Raw genomic sequence first — 22,265 nt, 5'->3', positions numbered from 1 at the left:
CTACACTGTCTACACAAATTGTATGTCTGCCCCTGGATCATGATGAACTGGAGTAACAAGCATATTGCGAAGAAAGTAGAAGCACTATGTATCATATATGAATGAGTAAAATAAAAGAAGATCTTTTTTTGTTTTTTCATTTTACAATAATAAATGTAAATACACTGCAAATAGCAGTGATACAGAAAAATCCAGAAACACACCATTAAATTGCTCCATGCCCTTCATCAAGCCTTATGAGAACCACAACAAAAGACCTAAATTTAAAAGTTGAGTGGAGGGTGAAGAGTGAGTGGATGCTGAAGGATGAGTGGAGGGTGGGGATTACAAATGCCTCCCCCATCCAGAGTGATGTCATCACAATGCCAAATTAGAATGTACATACATACATATTGGTTCAAAAACAAGATGTATATTATTAAAATGTCCCTTATAATTTGAAGAGAAGTCTGTTTATATCAAAAGCAAAGTCCAAAGAAAAATCCATTCTTAAAGAATAATGACATGGACTTTTCTTTGAACTTTGCTTTTGATTTAAACAGACTTTTCTTCAGATATAACCCATAGTTTACGATAAACCAAAGAGACAGAGCGAGTAACGAAAAGTGTTCTACCCATTCTCTTTATTCCAATTTTCAAATTACGAAAGGATCCATAATCAAGAAACCCCCAGGTCCTTAGCATTCTGAATAACAGTTACCATAATGTGTTTTTCTACTAAACTGGCCAAATCTTCTCTTATTCGTGGCGACTAATCTCCAGATCTGCCTTCCTCTGCCTTGCGCAGGCTAAAATTAAAATCATCTGGGGGCAGGCACTCGGAGCACTTCATTTTCAGAAGTCGCCTGTAATTGCCTCACAAGGAAACTTTGGAAAACTAAGCGCTCCGTGTACCTGTCCCCAGGCGATTTTCATTTTAGCCAGCAGAAGGCAGATCGGGGACATTAGTCGCCGCAAAGAAGAGGAGATTTTTGGCCTGGCGACTAATCTCCCTGAATCTGCCTGTGTGGCCAGACCCTTATGGATCCGTTTTTTTTTTATTTACCCCCCAGGTATCCTTACTACCACCCCTTTAAAGGACAAGGAAAGTCTAAAATAGAATAAGGCTAGCAATGCTGTATTTTGTATATTAAACATAGGCATGAACTTACTGCACCACAAAGTCTAATAAAACAAATGATTTATGCTTTCAAAGTTGGCCACAGGGGGCTGTCATCTTGTGATTTTGTTAAACATCTTTGCCTGACCCTGACCCTGCACATGCTCAGTGTGGCCTGGGCTGCTTAGGGATCGTCATAAACGAAGCTACTTGAATTCTGCATAGCTGGTAAGGCGGGGGCTCCTCCTGCTGTTCATAAGTATGATTGTTTCCCTGTTCAGCAGTTAGGGATCACCTGATAATTCCTATCCACAGCAGTAAAAGAAGGGAGAATTTCACTGCATACAGTCAGGATTATTATAAAAACGGTACACATTTTTTAAATTAAAGTATATTGGAGAGGTTTCTTTTTCATTAAAGAAAGTAAAAATGGGACTTTATTTTTTTGCCTTTTCTTTGTCCTTTAAACTCCTTGCAGTTGGAAAAGGAAGTAACACCAGGAGATAAAGTTTAACTGTATCTACCTCTTGATGGACACCTTACTTGACACTATACAGGCCCCCATCTATAACAGATTGTGGCCCATGGGTCAAACAATCAGATCAGTCTGATTTTCCCACTGTTTGGGACAGACAAATCTGGAAAAAGTTTGCTGGCTTGATGAGGTCTCTAAATGAGCATGCCTTTACATGTGTACCCAGATTAAAGGGCACCCAAATTGTTTACCTTACAACAGTATTGTACCTGTGACAAAATTGCTTAGACAAATGACTTAAAAGGCTTAAAGGGGTGGTAAGGTTCTTTTATTTTGCCCTGGTGTATGTTGCCAGTAAACATATGGTGCAGCACAAAATTAAACATAGTGCCTAATGGCCAAAAGGGGCAGTGTTGACAATGCAGCAAAAAAGCAGTGATCTCGTTTTCAACTCATCAGTAAATTTGTCACAAGATTGTACAGCAGAAAAAGTAATATTCTATTAATATGTGTGATTAATCTGTGCTACGGTTTTATAGATCGTGAAGGTTTGTTTATAAATCAGACCACTGTGACAAATTTGGAAACAAATGGAAAATGTAAAAATATTATTGAAACAAAAAGAATGTCTACATTGTATTTAAATATATTATATACAAATGTATTTTTTCTGTATTTACATCCATATACCTTGTTAGAAAAGTGTTAGTAAACACTCTTTTAGCATGACACTGTTAGAGAAAACCAAATACCTGTTAAAACTAAATTCTACTTTCTAGTCCTAGTAATTAATGCTGGCGTCCTGCACAGGCTACATTATCCCAGTGCTGATGACTAATCAGTCCTGCAGCTTTGCTATATTACAGCTTTTTTCCTAAAGAGACAGGATTAAATGCAGACATGTTTAACTTTCCTTCAAACCTAATTTTGTGTTACAAGTCTAAGCAACTGGTAATTTCACTAAAACTGGAAGTGATGTCACATCTGGGTGGATCACTGAACATACAGGGGGAAACTTTTTCTGGTTGCCAAAAAAAAAAAAAACATCCTACACGTGTGAACAGGAGGCAAGGGTTTTCTGCCCAGATTCCTACCACTTTGAGGGTATTCAATGGGTAAACCCCACCTTATAGTTTTGGTTCTTTGCTCTTCTTTTCTCAGAAACAATGCAGAAATCAGATCTCCTCCAGCCAAGACTCCAAATTCCATATTCCTTGAGTGTTTCCATTATTTCCATTATTCTACTTTTCCTGTCTGTTAATCACAGAACATTAAGGCATTGTGGGAATGGGAGTTTTGACTGGAGGAGAGAGGACTACTGACACATTATTTCAATGGCATGTGTGTACTAATAGCCAGACGCAATTCATGTCATTGCCTAACCACAGGATGGTTCAGAGGGCATTAGTTTTTTCTACAGCAGTTGGAAAAAAACACCATGGGTACCATTAGCCTTATTATACCTCCAGCTATTACCTTAGGCATACTGATTTATATTGATTTAATTAATTTATGATTTGTTTCTCAAATCATAAAGGGCATTCAACAAGAAAAGATAGTGGACGATGCAACTTTATGAGGTAAATGTCCGATGAAGAATTATTGCTATATAGTTACAGTTGGAAACATATTAAACTGTCATCTATGGGTGCAAACTATGCAGAGTGTGTTATTTTAAAAACTGGAAATAAAATACCTGTTATTTGTACCTTTTGATTTATACTACATACTTGTCACTTTGAATGTGCAAAATACATTAAACTCATTAAACAAAATTCATTAAACAAAACATCAGATATTTATTTGAATTGAGTATAATTGTGAATTGTGAAGTCTCTACCAGCTTTCTGCATCTGGTTCCTGCAAATTTTGCCCACTTTTCTTGGCAAAATTGTTCATGTTTTTTCTGGTTGGATGAGGTTTGGGCTGTCACTATGCTATTTTATTCAGTTTTTTGTTTGTTTGTTTGTTTTAAAACAGCTTTGGCTGTGTGCTGAGGGCCACAGAGAATCCTTAACCTCATTTTCACATTTCTTGCAGACTGAAATTGGTTTTCCTTTAGAATGACCCTGTAGTTGACTAAATCCCTCATATCCAGTTTACAATCTCAATTATCAATGAATAGCATCCAATTATAGTTGTTCTGTGGATGGTTTCTTCATGTTGACTTTTTTAACATTCTTATGGTGGCCATACACGGGCTGATAAAAACTGCCGACAGACTGTGTCGGCAGCTTATTGGCCCGTGTATGGGGGCCCCCGACGGGCTTCCCCGATCGAGATCTGGCCGAAAGTCGGCCAGATCTCGATCGGACAGAAAATCCCGTCGGATTGCGGCCGCATCTGTTCGTTGATGCGGTCCCGCGATCCGACCGCCCGTTTGCCGAATGCTAGGATCCAATCGTTGGGCCCTAGGGCCCACGATCGGATCTGCCCGATATTGCCCACCTCAAGGTGGGCATATCGGAGGGAGATCCGCTCGTTTGGCAACATCGAGCGGATCTATCCATGAATGGCCACCTTTACTCTAAAGAACTTCCTGGACTTATGTTCTTCACAATGCTGCTTCTTAAGATATGTTTTCTAAAATATGCTGGGGAATTACAAAAACAGCATGCAGCATTTTAATTTGAGAACACTTCAATGGAATCCACTTTTGCGCAATTAATCTAATTAGGATACTTCTCAAAGCAATTGGTTGCAACAGAGCTCATCTATTATTTATTTGGTGTATCACAGTGAAGAGAGCAAATACGTATGCTCCCAAGACTTTTTTTTTTTTTTGCTTTATATTTCTATACAGTGAAAACTGTAGATCAGTGTCATAGAATTCAAGTTATATTTTAATTCCAGGTTGTAAAACAACTATAAGTGAAAAAAACATCCATAAGGGTGCATAGAAGATAATAAACATGCATACAAAAATGCATTAGAAACTGTTGGCCCTTTATAAATCATAATAAAAATGAGAATGTTAGGATATACAGGAGTTCAAAAGAAAAGCCTGTTAACTATGATTGGAAACAGTGCATTTAAATCTCTTTAACATTAATGTCAAATGGGCATATTTATAATTAACTGGAAACATAATAATAGCAGCACAGGCAGTTGAATTTGACTATGCCATAGCTAAAGCAAGTGGTGAGTAAAAGATAAGAAACTGTCTTAGTGGTTCTAGTGATAACTATAATGTGTTTAACCAGTTAAATAACTGTTGCTTTCAAAACTGTAATGTTAAATAATCCGCCTTCCATACATTTCATAATAGTAAACAGATAAAATGGAGTTTGCAGCATTCCCTGCAAAATTTGAAGCAATAAATAAACGGGAAGCTATTAGGTGGTTCAGAAATCAAGTAGATTTAAAAACCATTTATTCAAGACAAGAGAAAAATATGTGCAATATGATTTTAATCACAGATTATGCATCCGACCCCTGCTGATGTAAGTGGCTCACACATGTGAAAGGGGGCCCTTGACAATTTTTGAAGAGGCAGGTATTTTGGCCCTGGACATGGGCTGTTAAGTTGCTGGATATTTAATGAGCCATGCTAGGTAATGGAGGAGGCAAATTACTGGTAAGCTTGGCAACATACACAGTCAAACTAGCTAATAAAACCCCAGGACAGTTTGGCAATAACCAGAATGGATAAGACAGGAGAGCAGTAGAAAGTCGATTTAGAAAGAAACTTAATTTATTTTACTTGAGAGCTTTTAAAGGAGAACTAACCCCCCTTTCTAATTAAAATCCCTACCCCCTATAGTACCCCTCCCTGCCCCCCCCCCGCACAGGAGTTTACACAAGTAAATACCCCTAAACCAGTAATTACCCTTTGTTGCAAAGTCAGCGCAGTGGAGCTCACGGGGGTCATCTTTAGCTGCTTCGGTAATCTCAGTAAGGAAGCTCTGTATCGGCGCATGCGCAGTTGGAGCATTTTCCCGGTTGGCTACAACTGTGCATGTGCCGAAAAGTGATGAAAATTACCAAAGTGCCGGAAGAAGACCCGAAGATAACCGAAGATCCTAAAGATGGCTCCTGTGAGCTCCGCTGCACTTACGCTGCAACAAGGGGTAATTACCGGCTTTGGGGTATTTACTGGTGTTAACTCCTGCGAGGAGAGTAGGGTTTTTATTAGAAAGGGAGTTTAGTTCTCCTTTAATTTATACAGAATGCAAACCTCATCAGTATACTTTTTCCGAATAATTAGAGGTGATCTTTCCATGTTGCAATAGTTGCAGCATAGAGAGTTCTTTGCAACGTGTGAACTTCAATCTGAATAATGAAGTCACTGTTTATTTACGAGATATGTCCTGAATATTTTTTGTTGACAAGCTTAGGAGAGCTCCAAAAAACTTCTCTCACTTGTCCGGTCTAAACAAAACACCGGTGCCAAATAACAAATTTGAACTGCTTACACTTAACTGAAATAAGTAGTCTAAATTTTAAAGGTAAACAAAGGATTACATCAAACATTTTTCTAACATATTGGCAACATGGTGTAATAAAAAAATAACAGCAATTCAAGAGATTCCACTTTATCCAGGATACAACTGAGATTGTCAATTGTCAACACACATTTTTGTACATTTACATGGAAGTTTAAGCAACTGCCAGTTATAAACTGGCTGCCCAATGCAAACCATAAATGAAAAACATGCTACAAATTGTGTTTCTTTTTACAAATGCAGAGACTGAATTGGTTTGGGGGAGGGGGGTAACTACCATGAGTAAAAAAAATTATAGTATAGTAATTTCTGGATGCAAAGTGAAATGTTCTCGGATATAATTCATTCAGAATTTCTCAGTTTCCAGTTTCTTCTTATATATAATCGAAGCCCCCCCATCCTCCACCCATTGAAAGCCTTTACTCCTTCTCTACTGTGGCCAACTCAGTTAACTGACAAGGAATGTAGCTGTCCCTTTTGTCTTTGTCCCAATGCCAAACCTCCTGTTTCAACCAATGCTTGCTTTCATCAGTGTGCTTCCCCTTTGGTCTGCCAGCCATACACAGTAGTGTAATACAACTCCCAGCATCCCCTGTGAAATGGATGGGCTGCAGGTGGACATTGCCAGCACTGCGCTTGCATGCTAAAATGCATAATGTATACTCCAGTGTGTTCGGTACCTTCAAATGACTACAATCTCAGCACTTCTACCCTGCTCCCAAGTCTCTTTTGCAATGCCCGGGCTGAGCATATGAAGAATAGTTTGAGAACTTACTTTGCATGAATCCAGTGCCAGAGAGGCCTGTGAGTAGGGAATGCTTCCAATCTCTGCACTTACACTTAATAATGTCATAAAAGAGCATTTTTTTTTTGCACACTGGTTAATCTATGCAATAGGTTTACATTACCTTATAGTAGTAGCAGCTATTTTCTCTGTAGTAGTAGCTGGCTAGAAGTGTTAGCAGACCCTACTGGGTTTATTTGATTTTTTTTAGTAGACCGTAGTATGGAGATCCATATTACAGAAAGATCCCTTATCCGAAAAACCCCAGGTCCCGAGCATTCTGGATAACAGGTCCAATACCTTAATATATTATAATATACAGAAATGATGAAGCAGTTTAGTCTGCAACACTGCAACCAGTGACCAATAGCAGTAAGCTGCAGTGTTGGATTACAAACCAAACATTACTTGTGCAACACGTCACCAAAACAGTACACACATACAAAAACCCAAGTGTATGTGGCACTGCAGAAGATCACAACAGGGTTAAACACCCAAGCCTCAGTGTGTGCATGTGCGGAGACTGGGGCACCTACTGACAGCACTCTCCCATTAGAAGCAAACCCTGAGAGACTTGTAATGTGAAGCTGGAGTGACTAGTGATAACGATCACATTGCATACACCTGCAGTGACAAGCACAAAGAGGTTCACTTTCACAGAAAACTGAGCATTTATAGTGAAATCGCTGCTTTTTCCTACAAACTGTATTTGCTTATTCCTCTGGTTTAACCCCTATTGTCATTACTATTTGTTTACAAAATGAGAGTTTACAGTGAAGTAGAGCAATTACATAAATACTTAATATGCCTCCTCAATGGATAATTTATGCTTAGGCCCCAGGGTGGTTTATGCTTTTTGACTGACTTTATCAGAGGAGGGCCGCACACTTTGTCCCCATTCCTGCAATGTAAACGCACGTACTTAATCTGCCTGCACTTGTTAAACGCCGCGTCAGTACGAGCGAATGTAGATGCAGAGCGCAATGAAAGTCACAACAGTCAGAGCTACTTGGGCTGCACCCACTTGCATAACTTCAACCCCGCCTGGCTCCAGGTTTGAATCTGCGCACCTCACTCTCTAATGACTTACCTGCGAGGAAGCGCTGAACGTAAACGTCACAACTTGAAAAGATGTCGCTCAGGTCACTTTCAATACAAACAAAGTTAGCGATGCAGAAGCGTTCCTGATACCGACACCACGGCAGGGAACGGTGCCGCTAGCGCCATGATCGTCACTGGCGAGAAGCAGAATACTTCCGGCATTAGCCTCCCTGCTGCCCCCCAGTGGTAGCTCACAGCCGCGCATACGGTGTATATACAGTATGGTGAATAAAGTACCCCCTCTTGTAAAATAAGGATATGAGAAGTTACCTCAGAGTTCCATGACCTGTCTAAAAACACTCGGCCATCAAGGAACTCCGAGGTGACTTCTAATATCCTCCTATTTTGCAACTGGGGGTACTTTATTTATTATAATACTCAAATTTCAGTGAGTCATGTGACAGAAATGACATCGGAACTCACCATTTGTAACTGATGACATCACTAGTCACCGTTTATAAGGATATAATTTACAGGATATTCATATATATATATATATATATATATATATATATATATATATATATATATATATATATAGTAATCAAATAGGGACCCGCACTCCAATGTTGCGTGAAGAAAAAAAGGTTTTAATTTCAACTTGTGCATATATATATATTATATATATAATACACAAAAGCCATGAATATCTTGTAAATGATATCCTTATAAACGGTGAGTTCTGATGTCATCAGTTATAAACGGTGAGTTCTGATGTCATTTCTGTCACATGACTCACTGAAACTTGTGTATTATAATAAATAAAGTACCCCCTGTTGCAAAATATAAGGATATTAGAAGTAACCTCGGAGTTCCATGACCTGTATAAAAGCACTCGGCCTTCGGCCTCGTACTTTTATATGGTCATGAAACTCCTCGGTAACTTATAATATCCTTATATTTTACAAGAGGGGGTACTTTATTCACTATATAAACAACCTATGGCCTGGTGCACAACAGATCACCTGTTAATGCCTAGGTGCTGGAACAAACAAATCCCATAATATTAAAACAACAAAAATAGTCCGCACTCAATAGGTCTTGTGTGTTTATTCAACGTTTCCGCTCCAGTACACGAGCCATCCTCAGGAAGTGCAAACAGCATTCAAACAAACAAATTTATACACAATGTGAAAAGAAAGAGCGCCAAATCCAGCTGTGATGATGTCAGTTTAGGGGGGGGCGTATCCTTTGTGTATAGTGTTCACTCTATAGTTACGTGTCTCAATAGTCTATTTCATATACGCATATATAAGTAAAAATAAATAAAAGAGTAAAAAATTGTGCCGGGTGATTTTTACATAACCCTCAAAGTGTACAGCCAAATACATTATACAACTAACCACAATCACACTGGCGCTCATTTACCAACACTGGGCAAATTTGCCCATGAGCAGTTACCTATGGCAACCAACCAGTGATTAGCTTTTTAAAGCCAGCTGCAAGTAGAACAGTGAATGCATCAATCTGATTGGTTGCCATGGGTTACTGCCCATGGGCAAAGTTGCCCAGTGTTGATAAATGACCCCCAGTGTCTTTTAAAAAACCGCAAGGTATTACTAAACTTACGGTATGGAGTTATCCTCACCAACCCGTTGGGCAGGTCCTACGGCTAGATGTTATATCGCCTCCAACTCAGGTACGGAGAAACGTACTTAGTCACAGTGCTTACCCTTCTGTTCCCTGTCTGCCAGAGAGATTTGTCCCACCAAGTTTGTTCTTTAACACGTGCAATCTCCTATGCGCTTTGAAAACATCCAGTTGTTGTTTATATATATATATATATAGATATATATATATATCTATATATATATATATATATATATATATATATATATATATATATATATATAGATATATAGATATATAGATATATATAGATATAGATATATAGCTTTCAACTTTTTTTGTGTTTTTTTTGTTTTTTTGCATTGAAATAAACTTTTTTTGTGTTTATTTGAAGTCCTTGGAGTGCGGTTTGTGATTATTGATATTGTATGACATTTTTTAACCTGCACCTAGGCATTGATGTTTTTGATGTGGTTTGAGTGCACTCATTTTGGAGAAACATACAAGCACACGCAAACTATGTTACAACACTGATCTGGGGTCCAAAACAAGGTTACAAACATAATAATGTATTGGTGAGTCAGTTATTCAGCAATAGGCTTGAGAAGACATGGCATCCAGTAAGTGTTCGCGCACAGTCCTGTTCTCATTGACCTTCAAGAGCGGCTTCAAAGAGCCCAAATATATCCCTAACTGGTCTTCAGGCTGGGTCTCACTAGCCAATGCTTTGAGCTCCTTTAGTGTGGCATCCCCTACTCGGGTTAAAGGATAAATAACCATTAAAGGAGAAGGAAAGTATTCTTGCACTTGAAGGTGCCAAATGTTAGGCACCCCTAAGTGATTGTATTGACTTACCTGAAATCCCCGGGCCGGTGCTCCTATCAGCAGAAAACTGCACCGACCCGGGGTTATTCCAGTGTGCACCACAGAGAGATCTTATTCTTTCTTCAAATTTCTTCAAATTTGCTGACAAGTATGTATTTGGATACCAATAACCTATCACTGGCAGGACATGCAGCTGGCCCCCCCACAACCCCTCCAGCCACAAATTTCTCTCACTGCTCAGTGAATATTAACTATGGCACATTACAATTAATAGCAATACAAGTGGCAGGATTTTGTCTGCTGCTGACTGCAGTTGTTTTTTACTGTATGATATTGGAACAACAACCCCCTATATCAGCAGCTTAAAGGAGTTGTTCACCTTTCAGTTAACGTTTAGTATGATGGAGAGAGTGAAATTCAGAGACAATTTGCCATTCGTTTTCATTTTTTTATTATGTTAATTTTTTTCTGCAGTTCTCTTGTTTGGAATTTTAGCAATCTGGTTGCTAAGCTCCAAATTCCCCTAGCAACCAAGCAGTGATTTACTTGAGACTGGGATATGAATAGGAAAGGACCTGAATAGAAAGGCAAGTCATAAAAAGTATCAATAAAACTACATTTACAGCTTTACAGAGCGTTAATTTTTTTGTAGATGGGGGTCAGTGACCCCCATTTGAAAGCTGGAAAGAGTCAGAAGAAAAAGGGAAATGATTGAAACACTACAAAATAAATAATACAGACCTATTAAAAACTGGCCATTCTATAACATACTAAAAGTTAAATTAAAGGCAAACCACCCCATTAAGACTAGAATCACTGGGTGCATTTTCTCCACAGGCTTACGTAAATATTCCAGGATATTCAGGGTTATTAATGTTCAAATTTTAATATCGTATTCTTCCTCATTGCATTGTGCGCACACAAAAACAAGATCAGAAAGTGAAAAATGTGAAGCACCAGGACAAGCTAAGCTGGGACATCAACAAAAGATACTACTGACAGGTCTGGAGGAAGTCATTTTCCTCATTTGACAGTGACAAGGCGACACTTCGTGACTTGCACTTGACCTGACTGATCTCTACAGAGTGTATACGTTTTACTACTCCATGAATCAAACAGGAGTGATAAACAGCAGGCTACTGATTTCTGCCCTATATTATCCACTTATCTTCCCAGGAACTAAAATCCTGCGTAGATTAGTTATAACAGAAATTGCAAACTTCCCGAATCGCAAAATTGCGTCACGTAGAACGTCAAAGACACCGCCCATGTCCCTTCTCGCTATTGGCTGGGAGTCAACGTCGCGTTCTATAGACTCATTCCGTGACTTATGTTCTGCGTCACTGGGGACTGATTGGTTGCGGCGAACTTTGTGTTTTGGCGGGGAACTGAAAGGGAAATGATGGTTGCCCCCGTTTACCGAGTTCCAAGCTGCTGTCAATTTTGTGATCCCTCCCGTTTAGCTTTTTGCTCTTAGTCCTGTGATGACGTACGGACGGAATCGCTTTCTTACTGACTATATTATTGGCCTCGGTAGTCGCTGTTGAGCTTGTTTTTGTGGCAATATGCAGAGTGGCAGCCGCCCCCAGCTCGCTTGGCAAAGGGAACAGATGTGGTTGGCTCTTCAGGCGTTGGGCTTCGAGTCCGGCGTGGAGGCGGCTAATGCAGGCAAGACAATGGTCCATGTAACGTTTGGAGTGTGAGTATCCGACCTCGGTAAAAATAAATCACTTATCTTTTCCAAGCAACTTAATTGATATTATTTTTTAAAGTTATTTGTAAACAATTGAAAGCATTGTTGGTTTTAAGGTTGCCACGCCACCTCACCCCTTTAAAACACATGTGGAATCCATAGCCTGCATGGCTAATTAGCAATTCATTTAGATGCATGCTGCAGACTGAACTGATTTATGTGCAGCCATGCATCTAAACGAATTGCTAAAATTCAAAATATGCCCTGGCATTTCAGGTACACAGAGGTCCAAACACCCCCACACACAAACGCACACACCAACCCAGTAAATAGTGACTGCATATGGCATTTTATAGCAGTCCCTCTAGCATTTTCGAGAACCCTCCGATTGCTATGGCCATTTAAAGGGATACTGTCATGGGAATTTTTTTTTTTCAAAATGAATCAGTTAATAGTGCTGCTCCAGCAGAATTCTGCACTGAAATCCATTTCTCAAAAGAGCAAACAGGTTTTTTTATATTCAATTTTGAAATCTGACATGTCACATGACCAGGGGCAGCTGGGAAATTGACAAAATGTCTAGCCCCATGTCAGATTTATAAATTGAATATAAAAAAATCTGTTAGCTCTTTTGAGAAATGGATTTCAGTGCAGAATTCTGCTGGAGCAGCACTTTTAACTGACTCATTTTGAAAAAATTTTTCCCCATGGCAGTATCCCTTTAAAGATCTAGCCAAATCTACTAGTTTCAACCTGAGAAGATTATTCCTTAATTTACAGCTAAAACATGAAAATCTGGGCTCCAGGCTAGTGGTTTCATTAGACACAGCTAAGGCATTTGACTCGGTGGAATGGCCATATCTATGGGAGGTAATGACTAGAATGGGGTTTGGTCCTTCTTTCACGAAGTGGCTTAAGCTGATGTATAGCGAACCAAGGGCATCCATCAGGGTTAAGGCATTGCTTCATCACCATCTCACCTTACAAGAGGTACTCGCCAAGGGTGCCCCCTCTCCCCGCTAATTTTCGCATTGGCTATTGAACCCATGGCCATAGCAATTAGGAATTCCCCAAGAGTAAAGGGACTTGTATACAAAACAATTGAGGAGAAGATTTTTTTATATGCGGACGATACGCTGCTATATTTGGCAAACCCGCACGATTCACTCACCACTGTTCTCGGAATTAAGAGATTTGGTAGGTTCTCGGGCCTCCAAATTAATTGGGACAAGTCCATAATCTTTCCCCTTGACGGACAACTCCCGACAGAGATGGACTCGGACTGTAGTCTTAAAGTGACAGATAATTTTAAGTACCTGGGGATAATGATACACAAAGACCCAACACTATTTTTACAACATAACTTATACACCTTACATCGCAAATTTAAGGATACACTTGCACACTGGACTAAGCTTCCTCTCACGCTAATAGGCAGAATAAACATATGTAAAATGATTTATCTTCCTAAATTTCTGTATATACTAAGTAATACCCCCTGCCACATACCTAAGAAAGTCCTACATGATATAGACCGCACGCAATCTGAATTCATTTGGGGAAATAAAACACCCACTTTGTCCAGAGTCACTCTCAATGCCCCGCAAGACCAGCTGAGATTGACCTCTCCCAATTATGAGCTGTACTACCTTGCCTCCCAGGCTTCCCTTGCAGCCAGTTGGAAAGTGTTTGACCCAGCATCCATAATAGAGGCACTATTTCTCACTTCTGTGGAAAGCCTGCACAATGCTTTATATAGAACTCAAAAAGATATTGGCCCGTTACTACCTGTTATGGATGCCACTAAGAGAGCCTGGGACGCAATGGTGCATCTCACTAAGGCTAACACCACACTATCTACAGATGCACCTTTATGGGGTAACAGTAATTACTCACACTTAGCTGCATTCTTGGAAGTGGGAACTTGGACTAAGTTAGGGCTAAAGAGGTTGTCCCAAGTATACACTGATGGGAGTCTTCACACACTGGCTACGTTTCGTCAGACCCTCTCTCTGCCTGATTTATCTGAATTCAGATACAACCAAATCAGCCATCTTTGCTCAACACAATTTCCAACTCCTCCTCTGCAACTACAGTACACGGGGTTAGAAGAATTAGTATCTCAGCCCACTAAGACGAAACTCCTCCAATACCTACAAACACTTAATTTCCAATAGATATGATCCCCGACCCAGAGTGAAATATAAGTGGCAGAGCAGCGGGGTTATTGTGGACCCAGATGATTGGGAAGAAATCATAGACAATCTTTATATTCCTTTGGTGAGTGTTAGAGACAAACTTATACAATTCCGGATCATACACCAAACATACCTCACTCTGCAGAAACTGTATAATATGGGGAGGGTGGCTTCACCCGGCTGTCCAAGATGTGGTGCTTCTGTTACCAATTTTATGCATTTAATGTGGGATTGTCCAGTGATACTCAGATATTGGAGGGCAATTGTGAGCTTTATGGCTACTAAACTGGAACTTCCCCAAATACTTAGCCCTGCTACCTGTCTTTTGGGTCTCCTGGACTCCGTGATACCCAGAGTAAATACTAGATGTCTGATGAGGCTGCTCCTCTTCTACACAAAAAAAGTGGTTGCCCTGCACTGGATGGGCCCAATGCCACCGACATTGAGTAGATGGATTGGACAAATCAATTTGCAATTGGAACTGTACAAACTCACGTATTTAGCCCGAGGATGCCCAAAGAAATTTGAAAGTATATGGAAACCTTGGCTCGAGTCGCCAGCCACATCAACTAACCAATGAACATCAATTTACAGCCATACTTCCCCCCCCCCTTCCCCCTTCTTTTCCTTTTCTATCTAGCTTCTCTTCCCTCTATCTTCTTTAAGTTGTAAAATTCAATAAAAATTAATCTTTAAAAAAAAAAAAAAGATCTAGCCAAACAAGGAGATCTTTCCCTGATATGTCCACCTTGAGTTGAACCATCAAGGGCTGATGGCCAAATGACTCTGTCCTCCCCTTAAAGGAGACTTCAACCCTAAAGTTAAAAACCCCTACCCTACATGGGGTCTATGTAGGGTAGGGGTTTTTAACTTTAACTTTTAACTCCCTCCAGCCTAAGTGCTACCCGAGCAAATGCCCCTAACGTTTTACTTACCCCCTTGGTGCAAATTCAGGCATTCGAGTTCACAGGCGCCATCTTCTCTTCGGAAACATTCAGCATCAGACTGGCGTGGCGGCACATGCACAGTTGGAGCAATTTTCTATTTTGCGACAACTGCACATGCGCCGAAACTAATGAAAATGACCGAATCACTGATCTCATTCCGAAGATTACTGAAGTGGCTGAAGATGGCACCTGTGAACTCTGATGCCTGAGTCTGAACCGAGGGGTAAGTAAAACGTTCAGGGTATTTGTCCGGTGTAACACTAAGGCTGGAGGGAGGGGGTCTATGTAGGGTAGGGGTTTTTTAACGTTAGGGTTGAGTTCTCCTTTAATCATGCCTGATATCTGTAGCACAGGTCTGTCTGACATATTTACAGGAGCCAATAAGTAGACAATTTGGTTCGCAAGGACTAAAACAGCTGCTTTTATCTGTCAATGTATGGCCACTTTTTAGTATTTCTCCCATTTAATAATCATTTGGCCTCAGCTACATTGTTTCCAGATTCTGCCAGATACTGCTTTTATTTTCATAATTACAAATTTAAAGCCATATACTGGAAAATTACATTTACAATTAAATTTTTTTTCCATTGTGCAAAGAACATTATTTGGATCGACATCTCAACTGCATTGTGTTGTGTGAGACAACTACACAGATGTGTGTTCCAGGGTCGTGCTTGGTCTTGGAGATCTCCGTTATTCCTTAATTTATATATTTAAATTTTTGCTTGATTTTGTAAAATTGACAGAATACTTCCAAAACTCTTTTAAATGTGTTTTGTGCTGCATAATTTTGTTCCTTGTGTCTGTAATTTTTGTAGTGATTCTGACACATCTGTACATGTGCGGTTTGTTTATGCACCTTTCTTTCCCCTGCCCATTTATTGTTTTTTTTTGTGTAAGATTAACATATGGTTCATTTAAGGTAATAAGGTATCTGTGACCTATTGTATTTTTTTCAGCCAATGACTAGCTGTATCATTTATTAGACACATCCGTACAGCTGCAGGTTGACAGATATGTCCTTCTGTTGGATCTTTATAGGGGATGCAAACTTAAAATTACTCTGTGTTGTGAAAGAAAATGGTTAATTCTTTTACAAAAATAACTGCTACGGAAAGCTTTAGCTGTCAAACATTTTACTCTCTTCTCTGGTGGTTCTGACTTCAAACAATGTGCCTGAACCCAATTGATAAATAAAAAGAAGCATTCAAGGCTGTCCTCTTCGGCATTGTTTTAAGAGACAGAACAGCAGTAGAGAAATATACAGAAAATGACTGCTTACAATTGCAATAACATTTACAGATCACTTTAAAATCTTTGAAATTTTCAATGAATGCATATTGTAAAATTGCTTAATTTTTTTTTTCCGGGTTAATATCTCCTTGGCACATATTCATTGTATAGTGCAGGAAATCCTTCCAAATATTGATATAGCTACTTATAATTCTGTAGACTGTAGTTGTTACTGTCCCTTTACAATATCTTCCATATTTTTAACATTTTAATGGAGTAAGTTTTAAAAAATTTCAAAATGTTTTTGAACGTGGTATTTAAAAAAATCTTATTGTTTTGTGTACTATATTTTTATTTGTCTAGAAACATGTTTGACAAGCCAAATAAGGATGCGTTTTATGTGGTTTTTCACTTTCTTTTTGGAAAGCTGGATAATGTGCGCTGCAAGGAAGTTTTCAGGTAAGCATTTTGCATTCACTAAAAATATTTTTATTCACCTGTTCTTTTAGTATTCGTGGGGTACTCATGTAGTATCATGCAGGTATATATCTGCAGTTTTGCTTTTTGTTTGTTTTTGTTTTTTAAATGTCTGATACTTTTCCACCGTTATCTGGCTAATGTAATGTGCGTAAATGTGGCTAATGTAATGTGCGTAAATTTTATTTTTTGTCCAAATGAACAATATCTGATCCCAAAAGTACCTTTGCAATAATTGTGAATGAACTCCTGGAGTATTTGGAAGTTACTTTTGTATAAGTCTTATGTCCCTAATGAAGGCTTTTTAAAATTTTTGTTAAACATGCCTCTGTTAAAATAGTAATAGGTGGATAATTTAATGGTCTTCTGGAATATAACACTATTAATGGGATTGTTCACCTTAAAATTCACTTATGGTATTTATTTGTAGTTTTTGAGTTATTACGCTTTTTATTCAGTAGCTCTTCAGTTTGCAGTTTTAGCATTCTGTTTGCTAGGGTCCATATTACCTAGCAACCATTCACTGATTTGAATGAGAGACTAGGAATATAAATAGAAGATGGCCTAAATAGAAAAAGTAGCAATAAATTTGTAGTCTTACAAAGCATTTGCTTTTCAGATGGGGTTACTGGCCCCCATTTAAAAGCTGTTAACTGTCTATTTTTTTTTTTTTAAAGTAATTGAACTCATTTAATTTTAGACAGAACCCTGACATTTTAGGCCTGTACATTAACCCAAGAACATTTATACACTTACACTTTATGCTGTTGTTATTTTATCATAAAGTTTTTAACTATATTGACAAACCTCTACAGGGTTTTTGGTCAACTTTCAGGACTCAATTAAACTTTCAAGATCCAGGGCATTAAATATTAACTGACCTCAGCCACTGGTAGACTTAAATTTCGATTTATCTGAATTTTTAATGCAATCTCTTGACGATAAATATCCTCAAAACAAAATATTTGTAAAATTCATAATAGTTTATAAGCTTAAGGACAATTTTAGAGGGCAATAGCTGGCAGATTCCCATTGCTGTCAGAAGGAAGTAATAAGGGCCATTTGGAGCTCTTTCATGGTATGAAAAAATTTCCTGCGTATCATTGTTTTACCGCGGTACTGTTGCTCAAGAGAGCAGAATTAACAGAGGGTACAAAAACTATCTTTATGCTTTATACAAATTGGATATGTAATCAGTGTGTCAATGTGTTTGACTTTGTGTCAGTGTGTCAAAGGTATAATGTTTGTTTTATCTAGGACTAAACATATCTATCTATATTTTGCCAACAAAAATATACCTTTTTGAACTAATTGCTTTGCAAGATTAAGATGATGACCAAACTATATCACATTTGTTTTCTAGGTATTGTTGGCCTCCAATAGACAAGAAAAGAGATGCTGAGTTCAGAAAAGCATGCTGTGAATGGCTTAAAAAAATTTCAGTACGTGGTTTTGTTTTTGTCTCCCTTTAATAATGTTTCTTTTATCATCCCAAATAGTTTAATGTAGATCTTTTCTATACAGGTATGAGATCTGTTGTTAGACAACCCCTTTTCAATTCTTTATATAGTCTTTGTATTCTTTGACATCCTTTTCTGCATCTTTCCAGCTTCCAGTTGGTGGTCATTGACTTAGTAGTGAAACAATTATTTCTGCATGAGTTTGTCACATACATACACCATAGTCCATAACAGCAGAGATACCATTAGCATTTACTGGATGGCGGGGTATCTGTAGTGGCTTCCCGCCAGATTCCAATTTACTTTGTGCCTCTGGATTTGTGAGTGAGTTTAGTTAGGGGTTGTACACTATATACTAGATCAGTGATCCCACAACCAGTGACTCACAAGCAACAAGTTATGCAAAAACTTGCCTCCAAGCCTGGAATTCAAAAATAAGCACCTGCTTTGAGGCAACTGAGAGCAACGTCCAAGGTGTTGGGGAGCAAAATGTTGCTCACGAGCTACTGGTTAGGGATCACTGCTATATACTTTAATATAAAAAAAAAAAAAAAACCTAAATGGCAAATTGTCTCAGAATATCATTGTATCATAATAGTAAAAGTTCACTTAAATGTGAACTACCCCTTTAAAATTTAAAAGTTTTTTTAAAAATTTTTTTAGTGGCCTTAATTGGTGGTCCACATCACAGAAATTTCCCTTGTCTGAAAACCTATATGCCAAGAATTCCAGTTAAGACTGTATACCTGTATTATCCATTTATTTTTATTCTGTAACTGAATTCTATTTGTCTTTTGTTTATTATCCTCCTTTGCAATATTTGGTAGTTGGGTTTAACTTAATTTAACTTGGATTTAACTTATTTAAGTTAAATCTTAGTACCTTTTAAATATTTATTTTAAACATGCCCCTTGAGATAAAGGGCCAAATTTACTAAAGGGCGAAGTGACTAACGCTGGCGAAACATCGCAACTTAGTGAATTAGCGTTGTCTGTGCGTAGTTGCGCCTGGCGAAGTGTGGTGCAGGCGGCAAAGCCACTGCTGGCAAATTTTTCGCCCGTTCGTGAATTCCCCCCCAATGTCTTGAGATAAATATTTATGTACAAATATTTTCCCATGAATGTTTCAAATACTGTAGTAATAATAAATATCTTTCAATCTGAGCATATTAGTGGATATACTCAACACAAAGCCTTAAACACAGAATAGTGAATAAACCAAAAGAGGTATATAAAAAGGCAAATAAACGCACTCTTAAACATTTTCAGGCTTTCAGACTTGGAATTATTAGTCTGAGTTTAAATTATTAATTTAAGTTTGCTAAGAGTTAATTACCTTAGCAACCTGGAAACATAATTTCTGAAAATAAAAATAGAAATGAATGAAGTCATACTGCAGCCTCTTTGTCAATGGCCTGCGACCCGACAACCATACTTGCCCGTACCATTTAACTACACTCTGGACAGAGTCAGAAAAGGAAAATTTAAAAAAAATGATGGCGGTCCATTAGCAATTTGCTTAGGTTAGTTCCACTTATACTTTATTAGTAAGTGTTTTAAAGGTGAAGCTCTCCTTCAAAAATACTGTTTTTGCTTGATGCTTCTAAGAACCAAAAAAATAACAAACTTCTATTTTTAGGATGAAGTCGGTGCAAGCTTTCCTCAAGTGGTGGCTTCAATATTTCTTTCACCTGGGGGTCCCAAGTTTGTGCATCTTTTGTATCATTTTGCAAGATATGTTATGTTACAACATATAAAAAGAGATGCTGATGGTGAGTTTTGTTCTTGTATCCCAAAAATGTAGTATGCTGCACCAAAAGCTCAAACAAGTAAGGAGTAAACCAATAGCTGAAATCTAAAACTGTACAATGACAATGGAAATCTTGGATGCAAATATGTGATTGTGAAATATAACCAAAGCAGTATCTGTTTTAATCAGAGGGGGGTTCTTAAAAAGATTTAGCATGAAAATTACATATATTTATATTTGTGTCCTAATAAAGATGCCTTTTTGCAATTTCAATAAATATGCCCACATTAAGATTTTGTTTTCATTTGCGTGTCTTATGCATAGAAGTTAACTATTTTGTGTGTATATAAATATATATTACTTATACTATAACTATAGTTAAAATATGTATTTTTCCTATAGGTGCTAATGTTTTTATCGCGGAAGCTCTGCAATGTAAAATTCAAGATCCACAGAAAGCATTGGCAAGAAATAAGCTGGCACGCCAAAAGTATTTAAGGGTTTTGCAGAGAGAAAACCATGTTATCGAGGAATATCAAAGAAAAGCCCAGTATGTTAAATCTTATTTCATTTTAGGCTTGATCCAACTTGTCAAATATAAGTACCGAAAATGCTTAGTGGGTTCCTCTGTCAGCCAAGCCAGTTCAATCAGTAACTCTTGCTTCTCGTAGGGGAAACTTTCTATTTGAAATACCAGGTTGTATCCAGAACTGCACAGAGTTACTTCAAAGCTGTGGTGTGCTTCAACACCTGCAAAGTTTATGATGCCAGTACAGACCCAAATTGTGGAGTGCGCAACAAATATTGCACGGTTTCAGAGTTTGTAACATGGATGTTACAAATAATTCACTGTTGATTTACCCAGCCTATTAATACGTGTGCACTCAACTTCACAAACCACACAACAGATTGCAATGGCTTTTGCTACATATTATAGGAGATTGACTTATCTTTAGTGCCTACAATGCAGTCTGTCACTAATACACTACTCCCCTAGCAGCGCATGCAGTTCTAGTTCTGACAAAATACCCATTGCCTCTTACAAGAGTTGTTACTGCAATTTTCTGGTAATTGGCTTTTGAGTTCCTTTCCTCTTTTTCTTGCCAAGTTTTTATGCCACAGTTCTTTTGCTGTAGCCTCAAAGAGTATATGCTACTTCATAGTCCCGGTTAACAAAATCCTTTTTATTTATTTTTTTTTACTTTGAAAGCCCTTTGTAAATTGCCCAGCCACCTAAATTGTATACATCAAGCGGATATGTAACTTAATTTACCTATTTAAATGTGTGAGCTGTGTATAGAGATAAGTGAAGGGGTTTGTATTGTAACTGTTGTTGCAGCTCCATGTACAGGTATGGGATCAATTATCCTGAAACTCGTAATCCAGAAAGTTCCAAATTACGGAAATGCCATCTCCTGTAGGCTCCATTTTATCTAAATATTCAAAATTCTTAAAAAATAAAATAACCTTTTCTCAGTAATAATAACTGTACATTGTACATGATCCAAACTAAGATATAATTCTTATTGGAAGCAGAACCAGCCTATTGGATTTATTTAATGTCTACATGATTCTCTAGTAGACCTAAGGTATGAAGATCCAAATTAAGGAAACATCCATTATCTGGAAAGCCCCAGGTCCTGAGCATTCTGGATAACCAATCCCATACCTGTATTAGGTACACAGTGCTGCAGCTGCATCAGTTGCTATGACTTGGTGATGGTGTATTCGGTGTGTGTATTGGGAGGTTGCCGATTTCCGACATCACTGAACACCAAGCCATATCCATTGGAATTGTTATGGATGTGTGACTGCTTCTCATGCTTACTTTCTGTAACTTAGCCAGAGCAGAATGCAGTGGTTCTATAATAATGATATATTTCTGCAGTGGACATTAAAAATGCCCACATGATATCCGAATGCTTACAAGTACTAATCTGGCAAACATGACAGTCAAAATATAATAGAAGTAATTGTATTTGCAATTCCACAATCTCTTTTAAATACATTTATGTTTGTCAAATATGTTTGGATTAGAAATGCATTTGAGAGCTATACTTTTTTAACACAGAGGTATTAAAGGGGATCTTCACCTTTTGCAAAGTTCTGCCAACATTTTAGGAGTTTGTAAATTACACAGTTTTTCAAATACATTAATGTATGAAAAAATTATTTTATGGTTCAATGTGGTCTTAGATTATTTATAAAAT

General features: G+C 38.1%; 2 protein-coding genes across 5 annotated transcripts in view; one reads left to right on the top strand and one right to left on the bottom strand.

The window, feature by feature from the left end:
• dennd4c.S (DENN domain containing 4C S homeolog) overlaps window positions 1–8,096 on the bottom strand; it is a 58,953-nt gene extending 50,857 nt beyond the window's left edge. For 2 of the 3 annotated variants that reach the window (XM_018243749.2, XM_018243752.2), the window contains exon 1: window positions 7,894–8,096. The gene's annotated coding sequence lies outside the window, so the exon portion shown is untranslated. Of the gene's footprint in view, window positions 1–7,725; window positions 7,866–7,893 lie in introns of those variants that run through there. The other variant, XM_018243751.2, reaches the window with a different exon arrangement.
• Window positions 8,097–11,599: 3,503 nt separating this feature from the next.
• haus6.S (HAUS augmin like complex subunit 6 S homeolog) overlaps window positions 11,600–22,265 on the top strand; it is a 38,773-nt gene continuing 28,107 nt past the window's right edge. Inside the window, exons 1-5 of one of the 2 annotated variants that reach the window (XM_041580076.1) lie at window positions 11,600–11,997; window positions 16,733–16,828; window positions 18,210–18,288; window positions 19,945–20,077; window positions 20,458–20,605. In XM_041580076.1, coding sequence (XP_041436010.1) covers window positions 11,864–11,997; window positions 16,733–16,828; window positions 18,210–18,288; window positions 19,945–20,077; window positions 20,458–20,605 — 590 coding nt within the window. In that variant the 5' untranslated portion in view covers window positions 11,600–11,863. The remainder of the gene's footprint in view (window positions 11,998–16,732; window positions 16,829–18,209; window positions 18,289–19,944; window positions 20,078–20,457; window positions 20,606–22,265) is intronic. The other variant, XM_018243748.2, reaches the window with a different exon arrangement.

The sequence above is a fragment of the Xenopus laevis genome, chromosome 1S (genome assembly GCF_017654675.1).
Source record: "Xenopus laevis strain J_2021 chromosome 1S, Xenopus_laevis_v10.1, whole genome shotgun sequence".
In the NCBI taxonomy this organism is placed as follows: domain Eukaryota; kingdom Metazoa; phylum Chordata; class Amphibia; order Anura; family Pipidae; genus Xenopus; species Xenopus laevis.
Note: the sequence above shows the minus strand (reverse complement) of the source record. Positions and strands in the feature narration are given on the sequence as shown.